We start from the raw sequence: 23762 nt of genomic DNA on the forward strand, positions 1-23762 counted from the left end.
GCACACACACACAAACACACACACACTAAGATGTGAGTCATAAAAGAACATCAAAATGTCAGAGAAAGAAAGAGGAATAGAAAAGAATGGATACATGCATGCAAAACAGGGCTGACAAGACCCGAGCAGAGGCTGATTGGGAGGGGATGAGACACAGAGGCAATGCGCAGCTCTGCATCTTGAGGAAGAGGGGGGGAGAGAGAGAGAGAGATAAGGGAAGGGAAGAGAGAGAGAGAGAGAGAGAGGGAGAGAGAGAGAGAGAGAGAGAGAGGGAGGGAGGGAGGGGGTGAGGCTGAGGCAGTCATTGTGAGAGGGAAGATTCCTGTGTGATGCTGCTGGATGAGAGCAGCTCTCCTCTAACAGGTCTCTTGCTGTCCCTCTGACTGAGCCAGTGGTGTTTGAGTCTGGTAACTCAGGGGGGCTCTGCTGCTGCTGCTGCTGCTGCCGCTGCTGCTGCTGCTGCTGCCGCTGCTGCCGCTGCTGCCACTGCCCAGGCTGACGCAGAGGCTCACTGGCTGGTACCTCTCCTCCCCCCTCCCCCCCCCCCCCCTCCCCTCATACCTGGTGTGTCTGGAGCTGACTGGGTTTGAGTGGAATCGAGGTCCAGGGTAGGGTAGGGTACAGGGCCAGCTGGAGGGCCATTTGCGCCGGGGCCCCACAGGAAGCAAACATGAGCGTTCCCATGCTAAAGATCGGGGCGGTTCTCAGCACCATGGCTATGGTGACTAACTGGATGTCTCAGACTCTACCATCTCTGGTGGGACTCAATGGGACCACCATCTCCAGAGGGGGCACCTCCGAGAGGATTGTTAGCGTGCGTATGACTTTTTCTTCCTTCCTTCTTAAATAAGTGTATATGCACTGTGAACGTGACAAACTTGACCGACGAGTGACACAGCAGAGGACAGTTATTTTTCGGTTTTCTCCACGTTTTCCAGGACAAAGGTGTCCAGTGTTAATCAGACAGCGATGATGTAGACAGACATGCATGTGAGAGCAATGATTCAACCAAGCATGAACCATCTTGCTGCGAGAGTCACATCAAGTAGAATCAGGCTGAATTATGGGCTTGTGACTGTGAGACGGATGCTGAGTGTGAGCGGTCGTCAGCGATCATATGGTTTTTGGGTTGTTTTTTGCCAGTGTGAGGTTAAGAGGGGATGTTCAGGCCGATCCCATCTGTCCGTCTCCAGGGTGGGTGGATGATGCTCCGAGTCAGAGGTGACAGGCGAGACAGAAAGACCATTTTTACACTCAGTAATTGTATGTAAATCCTCAATCCTGCTCTTTTCAAATGAAACGTTCTAGCCTCACATTGGGAGCCAGGGGAGGAGTTTTCTGAATAAGAAAGTTTTTGATAAGGTTTTATATTCGAGCTCTACTTATTAGTGAAGCGACTTTCCCTCTATTTCAAACACAAACACAAAAATATGAAAGTTTTATATGCCTGTCTGTCTCAGTGGGAGATAAGAGGAGAGCAGAGGAGCGAATTAGAAACTTTCTGATTCCTTAGCGGTTGATGATTGCCTTTGCCTTTATCCCAAGTGGGGTTTTTATGGCATCTTACCCATTATGCAAATGGCCTGGTCTGCTGAAATGATTGAATGAAATTGAATGTCCCGAGAGAGCTCTGACCATCTGGATATGTGTGTGTGTGTGTGTGTGTGTGTGTGCGTGCGTGTGTGTGTTTAGGCACACACACACACACACAAACACACACGCATTCATGTGTTTAAATATGTATTCTGGGTTATGTTCAGACATTTATTGTCTTAAGGGTGAAAGTCCATCTGTTTAAAGAGGATTTTTGTCATTTATAATGATTCGTTCAAATCTGCCACTTTCCGTCCTCTCGGTGTTGCAGTGACGTGTGGAGCTGAAATAATTGGAGGATTGGTGTTGTGAAAAGCCAAAAGCATTTATTTTCTTTTTTTCCCCCCCTTACATAGTTGTACATATCTCCGACTGTCATTTTGAGTACAACATCAAACATCGGAGAATGAGGCGTGTTTGAATTATTTACAGCAGTAAACTCTATAATCCTATTGAACACCCACATTGGCCTGCAGGGTACGGCCTGGTTAATCCATCCATTTAGATTCCAGAGCCATTTATCCTGCTCAGGGTCAAGCCGCATAAAAAAAAAAAAATGTTGCCAGGCTTCTTTTTACTAAACTCATTCTGATGGGAGACTGGAAGAACTGTTTTACATTTCAAACAAGTGGATAAAGTAAAATTATACATAGTTATGAGTGGATATTTCCTTTGAGCCAGCTCTCACTCACATTCCATTCACAGCTATTGAAGTCCAGTTTGACAAAGTTGACGAGAAAATGTGCGACAGTGCCAGGAGTTATTAGAGTATCACAGTCTGTTGTGACGGGAAATGTCTCCGCTTTGAGACGGAAATATTCGCCCTCATAAACAATTGCTGAGAATAAAACTTTAATGCAAAACCTTGCCTCATCAAGTCTAATCACTATTAATGAGACGTTTGCCCGCCACGTCCCAGCCGCCATGACTCACACACTGTTTTGAGCTCTAATCAAAGACAATCTTGCAACGCTCTTGTGATGCTCTGCTGCTGGTTTGCCAGTGGCTGTTGCACGGCTTCACCCCGGCACCCATGCATGCAGCATCCCACATTCTTTCAGCTCAGGGCTAATTCCTAAGTCTGCTTCACTTGCATTCTTCAACCGGGCTGATCTACGAAACACAGCTGAATGACTTAATACGGCCCATCTACGATGCACCAAACACCGCTCGGATGCTTGTGCACACTTGGATATAGTGCAAAACGATGTTCTTTCATGAGTGGAAGAAGAAACCCTGCAACTCTAACACTTGCATGAAACCCGTGTGGCCAGGAGGGCAAACCAAGACAAGCTGCCAGGCTATAGAAAGTAGTTCATATTTAAAATATCATATCAACTACTGCTTGTTGAGCTGCATCTAAGTTGCACTGGCAAGAAACTAAGAGGAAACTGTGATACTAAACTGAAGACTTTTTTTTGACCGCGCTTGAAAATGTTGACATATTCAGAATCATAAGAAGGGAAACTGTTTAATGAGTTCGGCTTTAATTGCAAAAGCTTAAAACCTCAATCTTTCTGCTGGGACAGCTAATAGTCCTGAGTTCTGAAATATGCTTCAATACTTCACTATGCATTGCAAGAAAATAACTTCAGATAGAAAACGGATGAGTAGCTAATGTGAGGAAGAGTGCACAGGTGATAAATGAGGAGTTTATGTACGTGTTAGTCAGCAATGTTCCAGCTGAATTAGGAACACTGCCGTTATTCATCACTGTGAATCATTCTCTCAAGGAAAGGTCAGATTTCAGTTAACGTTTCAAGTGGTATACAACCCTTCATGTTCTTTTCACATTTCACTGAAAATCCCGGGTACGTTTTTCAAGGCCAGGTGAAACTGAAACTGTGCTTTTTATTTCCACATACCTATCCTGGTAAAGCCACAACAACAGGGAGGAGCTTGCCTCTGATTTTGATTGGCATTTATATTAGCCAATAACAGTGAATGTACTCGACTAGCGTGAACACCAAGAGAGAGACTCGTTTGACTGAACTGGCTCCTTCTGGAACGTACAATATCAGCTGCCGATGTCCAATATGCCAATACTTCTACAGCTGATTTGGCTGACAGTCAGTATTTACCAGTGCTAATATCATTATTTACTACTATTAAAATAAGTTAGTATCATATTTACATGTAAATACTGTGAATTTGGAAAAAAGTAAGAAAACCCATTAATTATACTTTTACCTCTCCTTAGACTGTAGGACATCTGGTCAGATAAACATTAAACGTATATTAATATATTTGAAAAATGACCAACATCTGCAAAAAAGCAACGACGTGGTGATACTAGTATGAAGCCCTGCTTCAGTCGCTATCTGCTGAATATGGATGAATTATTTCCATTGTTCACCCCTTCAGATTTTCCAGCTGTTTAAGTTTTTTTTTTTAAACCAAGAACCACCTCAGAAGGACACTCAAAGTAAAACCATTATGACCAAAGTTTAAAATTAAAGCAGCGTAGCGACTCCATTCAGCTACAGCAAGGGTAGAAAGACATTTTCTCCAAGGGCCACAATGGTTAAAACCAGTGAGGGGTCACATTCGACAATTAAGAGACATGAAACACACGTGCTGGAATCTGCTCAGGAATCTGAACTTGTTTTCATTAATGAAAAGATCCACTTGTTGCCAATTATTGATTGTGTGTGTGTGTGTGTGTGTCTATGTATAAAAAATATACACACATATACACACAGACAGATACATATATGCACATACACATATATAAGTATATATATAACTAACTGATGAAACACACAGTTAAAATATGTTAATATGTGAAAAGAAGTATCTGCGGTGGTGTCTTTGATATCACTGCTGACGGAGAAATATGCGGCCCAGCAGACAACTGGAACCTCTGTTGGTGTCACCTTTAATAACAGTACACACCCAGTGCAGGCCCAGTACACACTCAGTACAGGCCCCTACATAAGAGGCAATGGGTCCGGCTCAGGCAAGACACACGGCGCCCAGTTGAACGCGGTTGCTATGCGACCGACACTCGCGTCAGAAAGTTGTCAGAATAACACGCCAGCATGAATCTTACCGTCAGTTGTTCTACTGCTGGTTGTTCTACGGAGGAGAGCAGCGACGAAGAAGCGTGTGTTGATACTCAGGACAACAAGGGACGTTGGAGAGTTTCGGCTCGTCTGGGATCGACGACTTCCAGGTTTATTTCACGCTGAAAGTTGCCGGGTTGTGACCTCCGATTCCCGCCAGTCCAGCTGCTACCGGTGTCGCACCTGTTTGACAGGTGCACCCGGACAGCTCCAGCACGTAGCGTTCCCTCAGGAACCTTCACCCCCGAGGTAACTTGAGTCACAGCTTCATACCGACTTGCTTTCTTCGTTGCTAACATTAGCAATTGCACGCGCCGTCAACGGTCCGGCTGCGGCTGCGCGCGTGAGAGAGAAAGAGAGACAGACGTGAATGAACGTGAGCACGCAGAGATCTTTTGAAACAAACAAACAAGCAAGCAAAAAAAGACTACAAGACAAAAAATTTATGTATATCACATCATTAGCACACGAACCTATGTAGCTACAGCAGAACGAGCAACTTCCAGTTAGCACTCCGCTAATCTAAACGTAAATAATATCAAATATTTTAACCTTCCAAAGATTATCGGACCCAATGGATTAAATTGAATATTTAATTTCACCAGAATTTGTAACAGTCAATGCAATTAATCCACTGATTCATAGCCACGTCTTTCACAGCACAGGTGTCTTGCCGAAGTGTATCACCTGACAGGTGGGGGCGGGGCATAAAAACAAACGAGGGTCTTTGGTGTAAAAATATTATGATACTGAATTTTTTTTTTTTTACGTTTATAACAAGAGATGCATGAGCAATGAGCAGAGAGACAGCATTACAAGTAGGAGAGTGTATTTTTTAATTTCATCCACAAGGCAGCTGGTGAATTTGCCTCCAAACATTCATTTTGTCTGCAGCTCATAGTAGTACAGTCATTTAGGGGGTAGTGTGCAGCCTACAAATGTCTTTAAACTGGAAAATTAGAGATGGAGGTGTGTATCTCAGGCATGAAATGAACATCAAGCACACAAACAAACACGTTTTAGTCCAGGACGATAGAAACAATGCCGGTGCAAGAACTGAGCTCACGTTACCAAGTGAGATAGTTAGACTATGAGATCTCTTGAGGGAAAAGCCTGCATGGCATGTTGAAGATGTACAGTTCATGTCCAGAAGCACATTGTAGCTTGTTTCTCAAATCCACAAAGAGTGTGTGTGTGCCAGTGTACGTGTGCGTGTGTGCTCATGTTGTACACAGCCATCATTGTAAGGACTGATTTGAATTTTTAGGAAAAAGTGAGGACATTTTGGTCACTCCTCACTTTCTAAAACGCTTTTAAATGGCACTTTGGGGGGTAAGACTTGAATTTTTTGGATGAAGGTTTGAATTGGGTTTGGGTTCAGGCTAGACACTTGGTTGTTATGCTCAGGGTTCAGGTAACAAGCTCCAGGGAATGCACTTTACTTGTGAATGTCCTCACTAAAATAGCTGTGCAAATGTATGTGTGTGTGTGTGTAGTGTCTCGGCTTTTGATATCTTAAATAAGAAAGCTGTGAGGCAATATTCTCACCATCAGAAGAGAGCGTGGAACGACGAATGGCAGCATACAAAGAACCCCGAGCTCCTAATCTGATTGGGGTCACTGAGCGTCTGTTTGTCAGTGTGCGGGACTGTAAACTTTATTACACACACTGTGCAATCCAGTAAAGCAGATTGTAATGATCGATTCTTGGCCATGGATCAAAGATTAAACACTGCTGCAGATTTTTATATACGAGCACTTCACTTTAATGTTCTAGCTCTGCCATCATCCAAAGATATTCGAGTTCAGACCCCGACAGGTGTCCCCGTTCGTCGAGCTAGAGGTGTACGCTTTTAAATCGTTTTGTTACATTAGCTAATTATATGATAGCCTGCGTAAGCATCAGTATTGATCACAGACTCTAAGGTTGGGATTGGTAATCACAATTTTGACATGCCCAGCCAATATCAGAGTGCAACCTGCTGGCCTAAGCACTGCCCTTCAAAAACAACATCATCTCAATTCACAGACTTCTGAGGACCATATTTTCTTCCGATGAAGCACCGCCTGTGTTCTAACAGCTTATATAGTGTTTTCTCAGGCGAGCCGCCCTGCCACTCACACCTCCCTCCTCCATTTAGCACCAGCCATGATAGAACTGTCTTGTACCTGCCAAACACAAGAGTGGATGCCAAATGTTTTTCACCAGGGCACCTGGCATGATGTTAGCAGCCTGCTCCAAACAGTCTAAAGTTGTAGCTGTCACTTGTAAGTGCTGAGCATTGGTGAGTGACATTTTCTCTCTAACTGAGCCCCCCACAGTACCCTCTTCCCTTTTTAAGAAGGACTTGACACATCTGCACCCCCCCCCCCCCAAGCTGACATTCAAGTGTGATCCGAGTTGGAGCGAGCGACTTGCAGATGGAAACCGAGCAGGACACCACACAGGAGGGGTGGCAGCCATGGGGGTGATGGAGTGGGAGAGAGATGTAGGCGAGTGGGGAGGGAAAAAGATGCAGCAGGGAGTGGAGCTTAATGAGTTTATGAGCCATATTATTGACTGGCAACCATGCTGCACTGATTGTGGTAATCGGTTTTCCTTGGGAGCAACAGAGACAAGAGACCTCATTGGGAGTCTTCAATGAGTTTTATTTAAAAGGCCAGCAGCTGGCCTGGGCTTTGAGGATACACTGTGTTCATTTAAAGAGCGTGTGTGTGTTTGCATATTTATCTGTATGCATCCAGTTCCAGTAATACCCATCAATTTTGGCATAATAAGATCTGTTTGTTTGGCTGTTGTGTTGACCTGCAAGGTAGCAGTGACGGATGCTTCCTATTTCTTGGGGACAAATATCCAAGGAAGTTTAATGTGGACTCCTACTTTTCAAAGTAAGGTCACACGAGAATCTTTGCAGGTAGTTGAGATGTGAGAAGAAAGACGAGTGGCTGTTGGCTCTCCTCCGCTGCTACAGCATAGATTAAATTAAAAATCAGAGTATTAATTTATTGAACGCAGATCAAAGCCGCCACTGAAGGCTCTTCAGTCTTCTCCTGACTGGCTGAAGTTAGCGCGTGATAGACAGATGGTTCATCCAATCACCTGCCAAGTATTTTGTGAAAGTGCCTGCCCTTTACGAAACAGTTTCCAAGGACGACTTTCCAGATGGTTCCATCCATCTGGCAAGTCAACGTAGTTGTGTTGGGGAAAAAGTGTTGTTTGAAATCAACAGCCAACAACAAACAGTACCCCTCTCTGTAATGGTCCATCAGAAGCTCCACCCACAAAGTCATGAGCACTTATTGCCAAGGTAACATCACTAACTACTGTGGTCAGTTACTGTAAGAGCAGTATGGCCGAATGCTGAACAACCTGACTCAACACGTCGGATGAAAACTAAAAGAATGAAAGCTAGCATTAAGGTGAAAGCTAACAGAACAGTACAAAACTGTTTGTAAAAGACAACCAATCAGCCAAAAAGCAGCAATACGTTAGTGGTTACAAGTCATATACAGGTATCCATATACAGGTGGTAGTTAGCGGGCTGGTAGCTGCATGGCAGCACCAGGAATGCTGCAGTTCATCTGACATAATCGGGTCTTTGTTCTTGGTTGTGACGGTCAGAGGGATATTCTGAGTAGTTTATGTATTATCGTTGTTGGTTACCTTCTTTTGCCTCCCTCCGAGGATTATTATCCCAACTCATCCTGGGATGACACTGGTATCTGCCTGTATTCAAATAACAGCGCGCATCATAGTAGTTGTAAGATGAGCGTGCCTTATGCTAAACGTCCAAAATAAGGCATAGTGCAATTAACAGCATCGGTAGAGAAGAACTTTTCATGCGACACCTAAGCATGATTGTGAATGTCTACCATAGCAAGTGAGTCCAAGCCAAGTTGTCGTGGTAGCATTTCTGATAATATTTACGTTTCATCACTGTCATGGTGTAGCTCAGTTCCGTGTGGGTGAGAACATGGACGATGGTAAACAGAAGCAGAGACTGGAGCATGAACACAAACACTACGCCAGTTTGTTTGTTTCTCATCTTCACAGCCAGGACTGCGTACGGCTGTGATGGTCTCTGCTCAGACACACACACAACACAACACACACATGCACACACACACACTCACACAAACAAACACACAAATTGGACAGCTAGTGGACCGTAAGGAGATAATCGCTGAATTTTGACATAGTGTATTGAATTTGAATCTCCGACTTCCTCCTTCACTGCCAGGTCGAAAACATCGTTCTGCAGAGAGTGAAAGAGGGCAAAAGAAAGTGGTTCTGTGAGACTTAAATAAACAAAGATGGCGTGACAAAGAGAGTGCACTGATACCTTTTACAATGGAATCCATTTCAGACTGTCTCACCTTGATGCTTTGCACATTCTCAAAAGGCTTTTCTCCTTCTCTCTATACAACTCCTGCTTCAGACTGTCCTCTGTGGCGTTGCAGCCTCTCCGACGTGACGCTGAGTTCAGTTCACAGTGTAGCGGTCAACTCTCCTCTGCATCTGAGACTCGTGTCTGGCTGCCTCCGAGCTTGTTTGCCCCCTCTGCCTGCTGCTTATGAAAGTTATAATAGACTTCCCGTCATGCTCGTAAAGTAGGGAGCTGGAGATTTATGATCTCATTTAGCTCTGGTTTTACAGAAGCCAGCTCCAGGGTCGGTCTAATGTAATGCCAGAGGAAGTCCATCCAGCAGCTCTTGACAGTGATACCAGCCGCATGTCCGATTGGATAATCCCCTGAAGTTTCTTAATCATTAACAAGTGAGCTTCTTAGCATCTTCGTACCATATGCTGAAGAAGGGCAGAGGCTACAGGCTCAAGTAGATTAGTTAAACTTAACTAGACAGACACTTAATATTTCATTTGGGTATATTTTTGATGATTTATTCTACATTTGTTCACTCCTTTTAAGCGGAGGACCAGAGATACTCACCTCTTCCTCTCTCTGTAGGGATTTAGCTTTTGACCAAAACTAGAGGAAATTAGAGCCAACTCTCTTTTCTGTCAGGCTTTCTAAAACCACAGACTTCCCTTTTTTATTGGTATATCAGAAACTTTGACTTTCATTGGTTTTCTATTGGGAGGAATGGGAGTTTGTGGTTGGAGGAAATGCCTGCAGCTTATGCCAGCTTTACACTTCACGAATTAAGCCTAGATTTTTACTCACAGACAAGTTTTGAATGCCACTATCAAAACCCCTAGATCAGAGGGAAAACGGGCACTGGAGCATTATGTGTGAACTTTTTAACAGATGTTAGACGATACATCAGAGAGACACCCCAGTTATCTAGCCGGCTAAAACACCAGGACATACTGTGAGATGGACGCTTAAAACACAGCGTGAGGGGACGCCAGGCGCGGGGGGGGGGGGGGGGGGGGGGGGTCGGTTGTTCAGGTATGCACATTTGCAGCACAGACCGAGATTGGTGTTGCACCATGAGGACACCAGCTGGTAAATGGAGAAGTTATTTAGAATCAGGGAGTAAAAACATCTCATCTGTCCTCTCTCTTCTTTTTGGTGGCTCACTGCGAATCAGTGTGGTTTCTCAGGGACATCAGTTTTTAGAGATCCACCTGGTATCATTTGCAGAGTCACTTGTCGTGTGTGTTTTTGTGATATAGTTTGGAGAATAGACAGTCTTGTTGTTGAGGTGAGGATAATCTTGACATGTGTGACCTGCTGTCGTGGATCAGACATTTAGGGGCAGATTCTCGTATGTTAGAGAGCACGGTGCTACGACGACCTGAAGAATGCTTCTTTTGTACTGGAACGTCTCATGTTACATTGGATGTAACCAACCTGCTCCCTCACCCAGTGGTATGTAACAGGCAGGGCTGAGTTAGGACAAAAATGTTGAAATTAGGTTCTGATTCAGGTCAAGAGTCTAATCTTAATCTACACTGGGATTAGGTGAAAAATGAGAGGACAAGACAACAAAAAGTGTCACATGGCACAAAACTGGTTCACTGAGTGCTGCTTGTCCTGCTCATACTTCTAATGCATAACCTGCACTTGCTTTAAGGAGGCAGAGACATTTCCCCATCAAAACATTGGCATTTTCATACACACACTCTTGCATCTCCTTCCATATTTGCAATAAACACCTTTTTCCTTTGCTCTTCCCTTGAATCCATATGCAGAGACTTAGAGTTTAATTTTTACACACCGTACCGTGTTTTTAGCTGCACAATGACACATAAATATGTAAATGCATCTGCCACAAATCACAATGACTTAACTCAAGACAGCCAGTTGTGGAGTGGAAAAGCAATCTGTCCACTAATGTAGCGTGAACAGTACATCACGGACCTTCAGAGGCCTCGGCTGTCGGGTGTGATGTTATCCTGGTTGAGGGTTCACCGAAATCTCAGAGCATAATTATAACTTGTTTCATCTCTATCGCAGTCTTCAATTTCCTGTTGTTCTCATTGCTGCTGTCTCCCTTAATGGGTGTTTGCATGGCAGTCGTGACAGCTTCAAATCTGGCACTTACTTATTCTATTTTATCCCTCACATCTAATGGCTGAGTTTCTGGGACAGTGAACTGAACGTTTCCTCTCCTGAAACTACCGTCTGTGTCTGGGAGATGAAAATTATTCCCAAGACCTGAAGTGCTCCCAGCAAGCTGCTACTGATAGCGTAATAGCACAGGGTTATGTTAGCATCACTAAATGTAACCCTCTGAGGTTTGACCTGCCTTCATTATACGCATGTGCACCTCTTGAATAGGATTCTGAATAGCAGTGGCTATTGAGTTATTTTTCTACACTAATGAGCAATCTGATAGGCTTTGTGTGAGTATTATTTGAATGTTAGATAAACCGAAGTCAATGACCCGTTCTTTTATGCAGAGAGGAACCTAATCATATTTACGTAAATAAGTTTGTGTACCTAAACACATTCAAGTCTACCCACTTGTATGCCCAAGAAATCTGCATGCACTGATATATAGATCAGTGCTCAGGCACAAAGCATATAAGGATAATGCACATTTCCATTTAAGAATTACCTCCTCCTCCTCCTCCCTCCTGCTCTCTAAGCTGCCACTGAATGAGGAAGTTAGTGCAGAATGGATAGGTGGGTGGTAATGAAATTGGAACGCATTCAAATACGCTCTTAATTTCAGCCCAGAATTTATGAAATATTAATGAAAAAAGATGTGATGCTGTGAAAACTCACAGGCTTGTGAAAAACACATGAGGAGCACAGCAGGAGTTTAAACATGCTGGAAAATGAAGAAAGTATTATGTTAATGGAAACGACTCAACTCCAATATTACTTTAGTGAACTTTGACCTTGCAATATATTACTGCCCATGTAATGTATTGCAAAAAGTCACCAACTGTGGCTTTCTTTGAAGCTGGCAGCAGTATGAAAAATTGATGCACACTTCTGCATCCATTCGCAAGGATCTTTCTTAAACATAAGTGAATATCTGGTGTGTAGGCAGGCAGACAAGTGTATGACTACCAGGTAATTTTATTGAAAGCGGGAGGCTGCACGTCCCCTCACAGTGATAAGGGGATTGTGCACTTTGAGGCAAGCTAATCTCCACCTGTTAACGCCGCAAGATATCACTTGTAATGAGAAGCCAGTGTGTCGTGCTGTTGCAGCACACCCAGCTATCACTTGTGCCTGTCTGCAGCAACCATGCATTGCTGCTGCAGCGATTACTCAGCCAGTCCTCCAGGGAGCTTTGTTGCATATCGAAATGCATGCAGTCTTAAAGACTATATGCTCTGTTCCTGCTTGCACATGAGCAACAAGAGGAAAATGGTGCAAGTGCCCTCTCAAAAACACACTGACTTTAACACAGATGAGTTCACGCCCACACACACACACACACACACGCTACACTAAATCAGAAGTCCTGAGAGTAAGTGAGATGCAGAGAGCGAAGCAGACAGAGGAAAAGAATCTCCCCCCCAGGCGATGGCAGAACGAAATAGACAGTCAGACAGTTGAAAGAAATTGGAAGACATTCTGCTGTGGAGACTGTCTCTTTTGAGTTTTGCTAGCTCCAACTTTGGCCTCTGTAGACCTCCGTCTTCTCTCTACCTCACTGCCTTCTGATGTGGAATTGCCACAAAGAAGGAAAACTAATGACAAGACAGGTGCTGAGTGACAGACAGAAACTGAGAAAGTGACTGCATGGATGTATCTCAACTTAGAATAACAGAATGATAATTCAGCCAGAGTGCTAACGTGTGTGACTCATGCATGTTCATAGATATTCATTCATAATGAAACTCATGTTTGCGTGTATTAATGTATGAATAAGAAATTGAAATGTGCTTTAATTTGATGGGTATTTAAATTAGCTGTTAGTTTAAATTAATTTGAAATTGTATGAGTCAGCTTAATACACCCGTAACAGCTCTGTTGTCAGAGTGAAACGTACAGCAGCGATATGCTTAAACAAAGATAGTCTGTCGCAGGAGATCGATCACACACCACAGTCTGTGCCAGGAATGGGAAACACTTCTAGTTTCCTAAGTGGGCTCTGTCACCCACCTTTCCCCCTCATTTAGAAGTGATGTGAAAGTTGTTTTATTTCAGTTTGAACTTTTAATTCATAATAAAATTTCCTTGATCTGTTTGGTAAAACAAAGCCAGCATCACTTCAGTGAAACCACACCACTTGAGGCAGATGTGTTGCAGCACCTCACGAGAGTCTGTCGCTAACAGAGGAGGTGTGTTGAGTGAGTGTGTTGCTGAGACAGGCGGGTCTTGAACAATTTCATTTTTTCATGATTTGTCTAAAAAGAATACAAATAAAAAAAGCCATTGCAACCTGGGAGATTAACGGTTTGTGGCTGATGGTGAAGGAAGTTGAGGGGCAATTAGAGGTTCAGTGTCCTGCTCGAACGATGACACTATAGCTCTAGGGATCGAACCAGCAACACTTGACTTACTAGACAGCCAGGGTCTGCCGCCTGAGCTATGTTGTCCAGTATAATGGAGGGTGGACAAACTAAAGGAATCAATATAGTATTTGCTCCTTTTGAAATGTTAAGTATAAATACACTAAACTTACTCAACCTTCAAAGTTTGTAAACTCCATCTAAAACAGAGCGCTGGTTTCTTTAATGATAGCATGAATAATAAACTGCAATATCCATCACTTATCCTACTTTGCTGTCGTATCGGTACGCTGTTAGCTCAGGATGATACTTCAGAAACAGAACTGTGACTCACAAACAGCAAAGTCCTAGTCAGGAAGAAGAGTCCATTCAACGTGAGATCCGACTTGCCTCAGTCTTGATCGACGTCTTTGTCTGTGTTTGTGTTTGTCAGGGACGCCACTCATGTGCGGATGGTGGTAGCAGGCGTGCATCAGACAGAGAAGCCATGAGTGGGTGTGTTGAAAGTGCAGTTTAGCGTAGAATGGGAAAGGACAAAAGGTTCGAAATGCTACTTAGGTGCTGGTCCCAGAGGAACTCAGTAGATGCTGCTCCTTTGTGTTGAAACCAAACCTGTAAAGGGGGCGGAGCAGTGGGGAAACCCGTGTGACACAGATGCAGGAAATGACTGAGTTCCAAACTGGTCTCCACAAATGTCGAGATTAAACACGCTTCATAGAGACAGGAAATCGGATTGAATACCGTGAATATGTGAAAATAGGAAATGTCATTTACACTGTCATTATGGTTGATATGACATCATACTCAGGAGTCGCTCGCAAAAATCCGGTCAGTTTGATACAATACATCCGGAGTGAAGCCCATTTAAAAGCCACCCACTGGGAGAGAGTGAGGGGTGAAGATGAGTGGTAGAGTGAGCAGGGAGGGAGGGGGTGGAGGGCCAAGGGATTGGCAGGAATGACAAGATGTGACAAGAGCACATTGGCTCGCAGGGTGGTTGCTACTTTACACTCCGATCACACACTCCCCCTATTCCCCAAGACATTTTAATCTGATCCCCCGACCAAAGAGGACGAGAGCATGTCGCTCGGAGGAAAGAGCGGCACAGAGCTGAGCCACAAGATTTTATTTCCAGGCTTTTCCCCTCACTTATGTGGATGGGTCATTACTTTCATCACCAAAATGGCTGCTCCTTCCTTCATTACATTCTGCCTCATATGCTGAGTGTGTGTGGATTCCGTGTGAATGACCTGGACGGGCTGTTGCTTGTGTACATGTGTGTTCTTGCAGGCGCTCAGCACTATTTCTGATTGGATTAGTTCTAGAGAGACATCCATCCTTTCAGCCTCACCCCTCCTCCACTGGTAACAGGCTGCATTATTGATCCCCGACAGCTCTATTTCCTCTCTGTGTCCAAACTCAGTAGATGTTCTGTTTCCACACACCCCAGCTTGATTCACCCCCCCACACACACCCCTTCGTCTTTTCTTTGAAATCCCATTTTCCTCTTTTTTTCATCTTCCATCAAGCTCTTACTACGTCTCTGCTCTCTGTTGCGCTAGCGTGTTTTTTTTTTTAATCCCTTTGTGTGTTTTCCTGCAGTGTTCTCGTCTTATCTTAATCTGCACCAATTTTTATGTGTTTTACCTTCTACCTCTAATCCTCAGTTCCTCACTTATGGTGTCTTTACTGCTGTAAGCACCACCTCTGTCTCTCCTTCTCCCTCTCTCTCCCTCTCTCTCTCTCCCTCGCTCTCTCTCCAGATGCTAAAATTAGACTGAAAGTGATTTGAGTAGTTGGAGGGATCAATTGCCATCAGTTGCCTTTGGGGACGAGTAACTTTTGACAGGGTTGCAGGAGAGAAAGAGAATCCCAAGGAGAAATTACGACTCTGTAGCTAACTTATGGTGACAGAATGGGCACGACTAATCACGATATGGAATGTATTAAAGAGCTTCTATTTTTTCCTCCACCTTCTACAACACTTTGTGTATTCGATGAATTTATTCGTTTAGAAATGTTTTATAAGTGTTGGAACACTTCAGATTATGGTTGATTTATGCTGGCAAAATAAAATGTCTTGTCTGCACACATGCATTTTGAAAGGGCTCCCCGGCAGCAGCACGGAGAAACCACGGGCGACAGACGCAGCCAGTTTCTTGTGTGCGATGTATACAGTATGTCTCCATGTTTCTGCAGGCTCTGTACCCGAGTCCGGAGGAGGGTTGGCAGATCTACAGCTCGGCACAGGACGCAGATGGGAAGTGTATCTGCACCGTGGTTGCGCCAGCCCAGAACATGTGTAACCGCGACCCACGCAGCAGACAGCTTCGCCAGCTCATGGAGAAGGTGACAGTTGTCAATAACACACTCTCCCACTCACACACGACTGTTACCCACACACACACACAAACACACACAACCATTTAACTGCATTAAACATCGTGTCTGGCGCCGTCTGTCTCATACTGGCTGATGAAGTGAACAGTCACAACCGGCGCCAATCAGATTTGTCACGATTATTTGTTGCACTGATTTTTTTTTTTTTGATTTCTTTTTGCATCTGAGTTCCTGAAAGTAAAACAAAATGTCCTCAGCTTACCCTTTAAATTAGATTCACTGAGCCACTTCTATATCGTGTTTTTGATATGCGTGCTATTTTTTTTACATCTTTATATGTATAACTACATTTTGTGTGAGCTATTTTTTTCTTGCTCATGCTGTGACAAATTATGAAGTACAAAATGTGCAAATCAGTGAACCTAGTAAATGCTTTGTTTGCATTGTCGGTACTTTAAATACTAATTAGTACATGTCCAATTCTTGGACATTGATGCATTTGTCTTGCATTTTAAAAGCGTGTATTGAGCAAATGGTTTTAACATCAAATGTGAACACACGCAACATCGCCACGCGTGCTACACTGGAGCACGGAATCAAAGGTTTCTGACCCTCAGTGCAGTTGGTGCAGTGTATGCAAATGAAACCTCCTGCAAGTGCCGGGTGTAGAAAGCTCACACAGATCAAGGGTGAGAAAGTGGAATGAAGAGCACTTCTACTTAGAAGTGATTCACAGCAGCTTGTCCACTCTCCAGATCTATAACGGCATTGGTTTGTAGTTCACGAGCAGCACATCTGCATGTCTCTGTCTTATGTCTTACCCAATGCCCCCCCCCCCCGCCCCCCCACCCAACTAAAACAGAAACCTAAGAAATCTTCATTGTGCTGAATTTTCTGTTCTTATGTCTGCAACTTGGCAGCAGTGGGGTTTTTGTTTCTGTTTTTGGATGTTTAAAAGAAGCAGCAAATGAATGAAAGAGGGAATTCACAGAGCGAGTGACAGCCTGGGAGAGGAGGAGAGGGAAATGGGTGACATTGATGTGGACTTGAGAGAGAGGTGGAGCTAAATTGAGATGCTGAATAGGCTACGAGGTCCTGATGGATCAATGAGACACCTGAAATGTCAGACTACATTCATTCTGGATAAAGTTTGTCTTCCACCCCCCCACACCAGACCCCCCGCCCGAAAGTCTCAGTCGGCTGCTGCTTCAAGCACACGTTCATACAGACAAAATCCACACTCACTTTAAAAGACGCATATTCCAACAGAGAAGGAACATTCTGGTAGATAAATATACACACCCAACAAGAATGCGCCGAAGAAGCGGTAAACGTGTGTATTTATACATGCACTTTTAAGAGTATTTATGTATGAAGAATCATTGGTACATTTAAAACTGGCAGACTCAAAAATACAGCACAGTATAGTTCCGTGATAAGGGATTCAGTTTTCAGATTAAATCAAGGTTGAAAGTCTGCAGAGGCTAAAATAGACGTTTGTTTGTCGGTCTGCTCGTGTCGATCTGCACGTGCATCCTACATTTCAGGTAACACAAATAGCACTTTGAAATGTCTGCAGTTTATTGGCCATTTTTATGGTTAATAACTATGAACTTGAAAGTTTCAAAACTACCTTTCACAGCGCAGTTCAGCCTCAGGTTGTTTTTTTGCTTTGTTTTTTTTTTTTTTTACATATTTTGAAACAATCTACCACATCATTTCCTGCATTTGTATTTTATGCTCCTGTTTCTCTCCACTTTCTGTTACTAGAAATATTTTCGGAGCTGTAAACAGTGTAGCGGGTGTGTTATGAACTGCGTCTCCTCACAAAACCCAAACCAAGGTTGAGGATATAAAAATAACAGATGGTAATAATTTCTGCTCTTTTTCACGACTTATCAATAAACCTAGACGATGTAAAAAGCCAAATATAGAGCGATCAATTCCATAAACGCAGCCTTTGGGAAGCTTTAATACGACCAAAGTGTCAATTTCAAGTCTTTGTTTTACACATCGCCCCTCATTATATGAAACTAAAGAAGGCTTCAGCCTGAACCAAAAAAAATAAATATATATATATATATATATATGCTAAAAGTTTTTCAATTTATTTTAGGGCCATACTGGATTGCAGTGTGGGCGATTATATTATTTTGTTGTCCCTCAGTACTTGCACATTGCTCATAAGGCACAAGTTATCAAAGCAGAGTGCTTCCGTCTCATAAAGTCTGGAGCCCAACTTAATGAGGGCACCTGAGGTCTGCGCTCCAGTCGGTGGATACATGCACACGTAGGCAGCCTCATTTGAATCCAGAGCATGTGAGGCGTTATTTGAGGGGAGCAGATCCGCAAACGCTCTTCGTGACACAGAAAGCCAAGGATGTACTAACAATGTCAGGACTGGCCTCCGCTCAAAGAATGTAAAGTACAGTAGCCTTGTTCCCAACCTTCTATTCGGCCGTCTGCAAAGCCAGGCACAATCCCATCCAAAGCAGAGCCGACCCTGAAGGTGGTGTGAGATTGCTCACTGTGCAGACTTTTGAACGCCTCGTCCCCCTGTGACCTTTCCGTCTGACAGACTGAGTGAGGTAGAATGAGAAGGGAGGGCACGGGGAGGCATCCGCACAAACACTTTTTTAAGTTGTGGCCCGGAGACATTACACTGGGAATGAGGCAGACGCACATGGGATTGACTTAAAGCAGGTGAGTCTGTGTGTGTGCGTACGTGTGTGTATCAGTAACTCCAGCTCAAACAATGGTCCAATCCCATCTGCCACAACAGTCTGACAGGACGGTGACACTGCAAATGTTGACTTGGCCATGTTGCTCTTTTTTTTTGGGGGGGGGGGGGGGGGTCCTCCAACTATCTTTGCTGATGTCAAATAAGTTTTATTTGGAAAAGAACATATTTTTGTTGTCCAAATATGTATTCCTTGGCCAGCTCATGAAGCTTGTGGGTGAAGAGATGGGTGTAGAAAACAGTAGGCTGGACACAAAGTAATTGAGTGGGCTGTCAAAAGTGTAGGCAAGCTCAGAATCTGGAGCAAAACTCTGCCAAACTGTGACCTTTGAGAGCTGGGACTGTTTTTGTTTTAGAATAAATAGTTTTGGGTGGCTAGAATTTGGATTTGTGCACGTCTGTTTGAGTGGGCGTCTGTTTGTGTGGATAGATGGACATATGAGCCTCCTATATGCACCACAGCCACGAAAAATGTGTTCATGTTCAGGAGATTTCTGGCTGGTTCTGTGCAACGTGCATTAGATGAGGGGGTGTATGAAACAGTAGGCTGGTTATGCAGCAACAGAGTGGGATGTGAAAGAGTGAGCAAACTAAGCACTTTAAAAATTAAAAATTGTGTAAAGCCGAGTCAGAGAGTGGGGATGCAATAAAAACCAGCTTGACAGAGTGTATATGCTCTTCAGTGAGATTTATTCTGTATCCATTAACTTGTGTGCACCGTCACTGTCATATAATACCACTTACGGCACATCGCCCTTCTGTTTTGTGGCAGAAAGGATATTTATATCCTAACTGTCCACCAAAGTGGAGCCTGATTACTTTTATTGTTCATTTTTATGTATCTCTTTATAGATTATGGCAGCCGTAATCTATCAAGGTACCTCCCCTTTTTACAATTTAACCTCTTTTCTGTTGTATTTTAGTGATTTTCTCCAGTTTGCTTTGCCTGGATGAGCTTATTTCCTATTTTATTTAAAATAAACACACATTTCACATTTTTATTAGCTGTTTTTTTATCAATGTTTTAAGAGATCATCGTCCATGCAACACACAAACACATCAGCTCCTGTTGTTATTGCAGAGTTTTCATTTTACTTTCCTGCATTTCCTGCAGTGTAGCACATTTGGTGCCCCTAGCTTCCCCTGGCTCCCCTTAGCATAGCGGCATAATTGTGCTTCACAGAATTATGCCAAGCTAATGCTAATATACCAAGCACATACTGTACCTGGTACTTATTTCTTCAAATTAATCAACTGTAACATCATATACTGAAATTTAGACTTTATAATACAATAAAAATAATGTAAATTGCTATATAGCTCAACATGCACTTTATTTGTTGTTTTTGCCACTGATTACCAGCCTAATGACAGCTGGATGGTGATGATAGCATTCACTGCTGCAAGCTAACAAAGTCACACACTAAGGGACTGACCCCAGCTTTGGCTAGCTCTGATAGCTAGCTTCTGTGGTAACATTACACCAGCATGAGACAATACTAATTTAACAATAAATTAGCATAGCCTTTCTCCTCAACATGTTTCATATTTGCAACTTTTCCTTTTGCACAACACCCCCGAAGGCTATCAACTCTCTTCCGCTCCACTATGACATCGTCATTACCCATCAAAAATTGCGTTGTGTGATGGTCAGATCATGATAACGGGGTCGCGTTTGGCCCTGGATGAGAGAGGTTCATCACTGCACACAAATGTAGCACCCAGCTAGATTTGCAAATTAAGATTTGATCAATTCATTGTTTGGTCTGAGGACTGTGAGCTCACGGTAAAATAAACCTTCTCAGTGTCTGAATGATGTCTTAGTTTATCCATCAACAATCCAAAACAGCAATATTCCGTTTACTGCTGTTAGACTATGAAGGGACCCAGAAAATACACACCCAAGCAGAAAATAGTATATGTGTGTGCTTCTGTTAGTTTGCATCTGCATATGCATCATTAATGTCACCTAATGCAAATGGAATGTTTGCGTTAATGAACGTGAACTTGAAAGCTTTTAAACAATTATTTTGCAGCGCACTTCAGCCTTCTTGTTTTGTTTTGTTTTTTCCGTATATTTTGAAGAACTCAGTAAGTCACATTAGCACCTTCATTTGTATTTGCTGTTCGTATTTCCTTCCACTTGCTGTTATGGGAAATATTCCTGAGCTGTAAACACTGCAAATGATGTCTTGCTTTTACCACTCAACAACCCATAAGACAACAATATTCTGTTTACTGTCATCAGACTATGAAAGGAACCCAGACATTACCCGCACAAGCAGGAAGACGGGCTATTTGTGCGTATTTATATATATTCACTGGATCTTTGGAAGAATATTTAGGTAAAAGATTGTGTATTGATACATTTAAGACAACAAAGGGACCCAGAAATTACTCTAAAAAAATGCTATTATTAAAATGATTTGTCAATCATCAAAATATTTTTGAATACATTGTCTGGCATTTGATTAAAGGGGAATTTTGCTGTTGTGTTTTTTCAACCTGGAGCTTATTTTCCTAGCTTTATGTAGTATAATGTTGTCAGACAATTATGAAATCAATCTGAACCTGTCAGTGTGCAGGAAAAGCAATTCCAGTGGGTGTAATTTGACGGTTGCCAGTTGCCCCGTTGGATTATATTCTAGCGTCCTCTGGGCTCTGTGCAGCTTTGTCTTTTCTCCATGATGGAGAACTTTAAAAACGGTTCTTTATACCACTCACTTAGATGAAAAAAGTTCGAAAAATAGGTTCCAGGTTGCAAGAAGTAAACAAAGAAACCCTCTAAATGTTGAATGAATTCACCTCTAATGGCAAACCGAAGCTTCATCAAATGAAATCTGTTTCTTTTGATTAACACAACAAATCTTTTATCCGTGTGTGGGATATGTGTGTTTGCGTAAATGTGACAGGTTCAGAACATTAGCCAGTCAATGGAGGTGCTGGACCTGAGGACGTACAGAGATCTACAATATGTCAGGAACACCGAGGGTCTAATGAAAGTGGTGGATGGGAAGCTGAAGGTTGCCTCTGAGAACCCACGCAGTCTCAATCCAAAGGGCTTTCAGGTAATTAGCCGCCTGTCACCTCCAGCAGTGCGTGTTTGTACTCTTGTCAAGTCAATGCCGATACTATTATATATGACTATTCCAAGTTTGCATTGCAATATTGTTCATTCTTTGCAGACAGTGGAGTTTAGCATGACTCTCAATAGACTGCTGCCAACATGAATTCAATCTCTCAGCCACTGAGAGGAAATTTGAGCAAATTCACATGCTCCTGAATTATTAAACTGCCGGTCGGAGAAGAAAAGGGCCCTTTTCTGTATCCCTCTCTTTACATCATTCCCTCCCTCGCTCTTCACTCAGCCTCTCTTTCTATACGCTTTACATTCTGCCGTCTGCTCGTGGATAACAGGCACATATATTCACATTTATCTCTACCTTATCTCTCTACAAGCTAAGGCTCAGCTGCTATTATCAATGGGCCTTTTGTCTTGCTGTCAGCATGCTGTCTTGCCCAAGCTTTCTACAAATTCCTCACACTGTTACATATATTAGACGGACCATAAAATAGTTTGATTAAAAGATGCCTTGATAAATGCTAAGTGTGCTTTACCGCTGGGACGCTGCCTCACCGGAGGGACAAGCATGAATAGCTTTCAGTCAATGCCGTTCCAATTGAGAGTAGGAGATGAAATTTGCCAATTCATCAGAGAACGCTGAGATGACTAAAACATTCAGAATGTTAAGCATTATGTATCCCAAGAATGCAAATCCGCAATGCAATAAACAGAAGGAGGGGGGAAAAGGTCTTTGAGGAAAGTGGGATTTGACCAGAGTGGGTTGACTGATGAATGCACGCAGCTCAGAGTTGCCGATGGCAGAGGGTGGGAGATTAACGAGAGGGAATTTTTGCAGGTTGAAAGGGGGAAAATGAGATTTATGATGTGACGCCACAGGCCTGAGAGCTGCTCCATCACCAGATATAAGATAAACCTTAACAAGGAGGAAACGGCCCCTTCTGTGGCAGCCACACTTTATTGATACAGCTATTTCTCTCTTGAGCCGCTCACCTACAGCTTCCTGCACTCCCACCAAAGGAGCCATTGTTCTTTTCATTTATAAACACACGATGAGTCACAGACCAAGTTTACACACAGAGCACCATCCTCCTGACTCTACCAGAAGATGTTATCACCCAAACCAGCTCCGATGGTAACCAGCCGTGAATTTGATCAAAACATACGTGCAACTTCACTGGCTTTCCTGAATCAAGTGTGAACCAAGAACTACAAAAATGAATGAACAGACAGGAAATGACATGGTTAAGAAGTACCAACTCCACTTCCTAAATGATTTGCTCATCGCGGCTTCACAACCTCTCAGGTTTTGTCACTAAATGTGGATGAGAACAATTACAGAGCTCCAAAAAAATGAGAGAATCCTCAGTCTCATGGAGGCCCGTCAGGTTGGTGCAGCGACATGTGGGCATTTATAGCCATAAACACTGTCCTACCATCAACGTGTATTTCAGGAGCTGAAAGACAAGGTGACCCAGCTGCTCCCCCTGCTGCCAGTGCTGGAACAGTACAAAGCTGATGCCAAGATGATCTTACGTCTCCGGGAGGAAGTGAGGAATCTGTCCCTGGTGCTGATGGCCATCCAAGAAGAAATGGGGGCTTACGATTACGAAGAGTTGCGCCAGAGAGTCCTGCTGCTGGAGACCAGGCTCCACTCCTGCATGCAGAAGCTAGGTAGGGAATGTATACAGAATTTATGCAAATGAGTTGGTGTGGTATCAATGAATACTTATTCTGAAATGAATCATCATTACATCACTTGGGGCAATTAGACGTTTGACCACAGCAATTCAGAATTAAATGAATAATTTAATGAAGATCATGAATAGTAAAAATTCTGTTGAACATCGTCAACATTTCCGTTTCACTCAGTGTTCAGATAATCTGCATACATAAAGAAAAACAAATGTCCTAGAATGGCTGAATGAATAATTGATTGTGTTCTCATGTAATGTGTTGGGCTAAACTGATGATTTTACAAAATCACGCAAATATGAAGTGATGATTTAACAGAAAAAGACTTTGGTTGTGAGTGTAGCCTTGAAGTCATTCGTGTTTCTT

The 23762-nt window shown here is 43.2% G+C and overlaps 1 protein-coding gene and 1 long non-coding RNA gene across 5 annotated transcripts in view; one reads left to right on the forward strand and one right to left on the reverse strand.

The window, feature by feature from the left end:
- LOC147244813 (uncharacterized) overlaps positions 1-5262 on the reverse strand; it is a 71495-nt gene extending 66233 nt beyond the window's left edge. For both annotated transcript variants that reach the window (XR_015110117.1, XR_015110116.1), the window contains exons 1-2: positions 5132-5262; positions 4646-4993 (exon numbers count right to left, since the gene is read on the reverse strand). This is a non-coding gene — a long non-coding RNA (uncharacterized LOC147244813). The remainder of the gene's footprint in view (positions 1-4645; positions 4994-5131) is intronic.
- The window catches only part of olfm2a (olfactomedin 2a), a 55643-nt gene that overhangs the window by 27607 nt on the left and 4274 nt on the right, over positions 1-23762 (forward strand). The window contains exons 1-4 of one of the 3 annotated variants that reach the window (XM_086185475.1): positions 380-814; positions 15739-15888; positions 21532-21687; positions 23156-23375. In XM_086185475.1, the coding sequence (XP_086041601.1) occupies positions 671-814; positions 15739-15888; positions 21532-21687; positions 23156-23375 (670 nt within the window). In that variant the 5' untranslated portion in view covers positions 380-670. Of the gene's footprint in view, positions 1-379; positions 815-4555; positions 4908-15738; positions 15889-21531; positions 21688-23155; positions 23376-23762 lie in introns of those variants that run through there. The other 2 variants (XM_086185477.1, XM_086185476.1) reach the window with 2 other exon arrangements.

Source organism: Aulostomus chinensis, chromosome 18 (assembly GCF_037954235.1).
Source record: "Aulostomus chinensis isolate RoL2024-O1b breed Wild chromosome 18, RoL_Achi_v1.0, whole genome shotgun sequence".
NCBI lineage: Eukaryota > Metazoa > Chordata > Actinopteri > Syngnathiformes > Aulostomidae > Aulostomus > Aulostomus chinensis.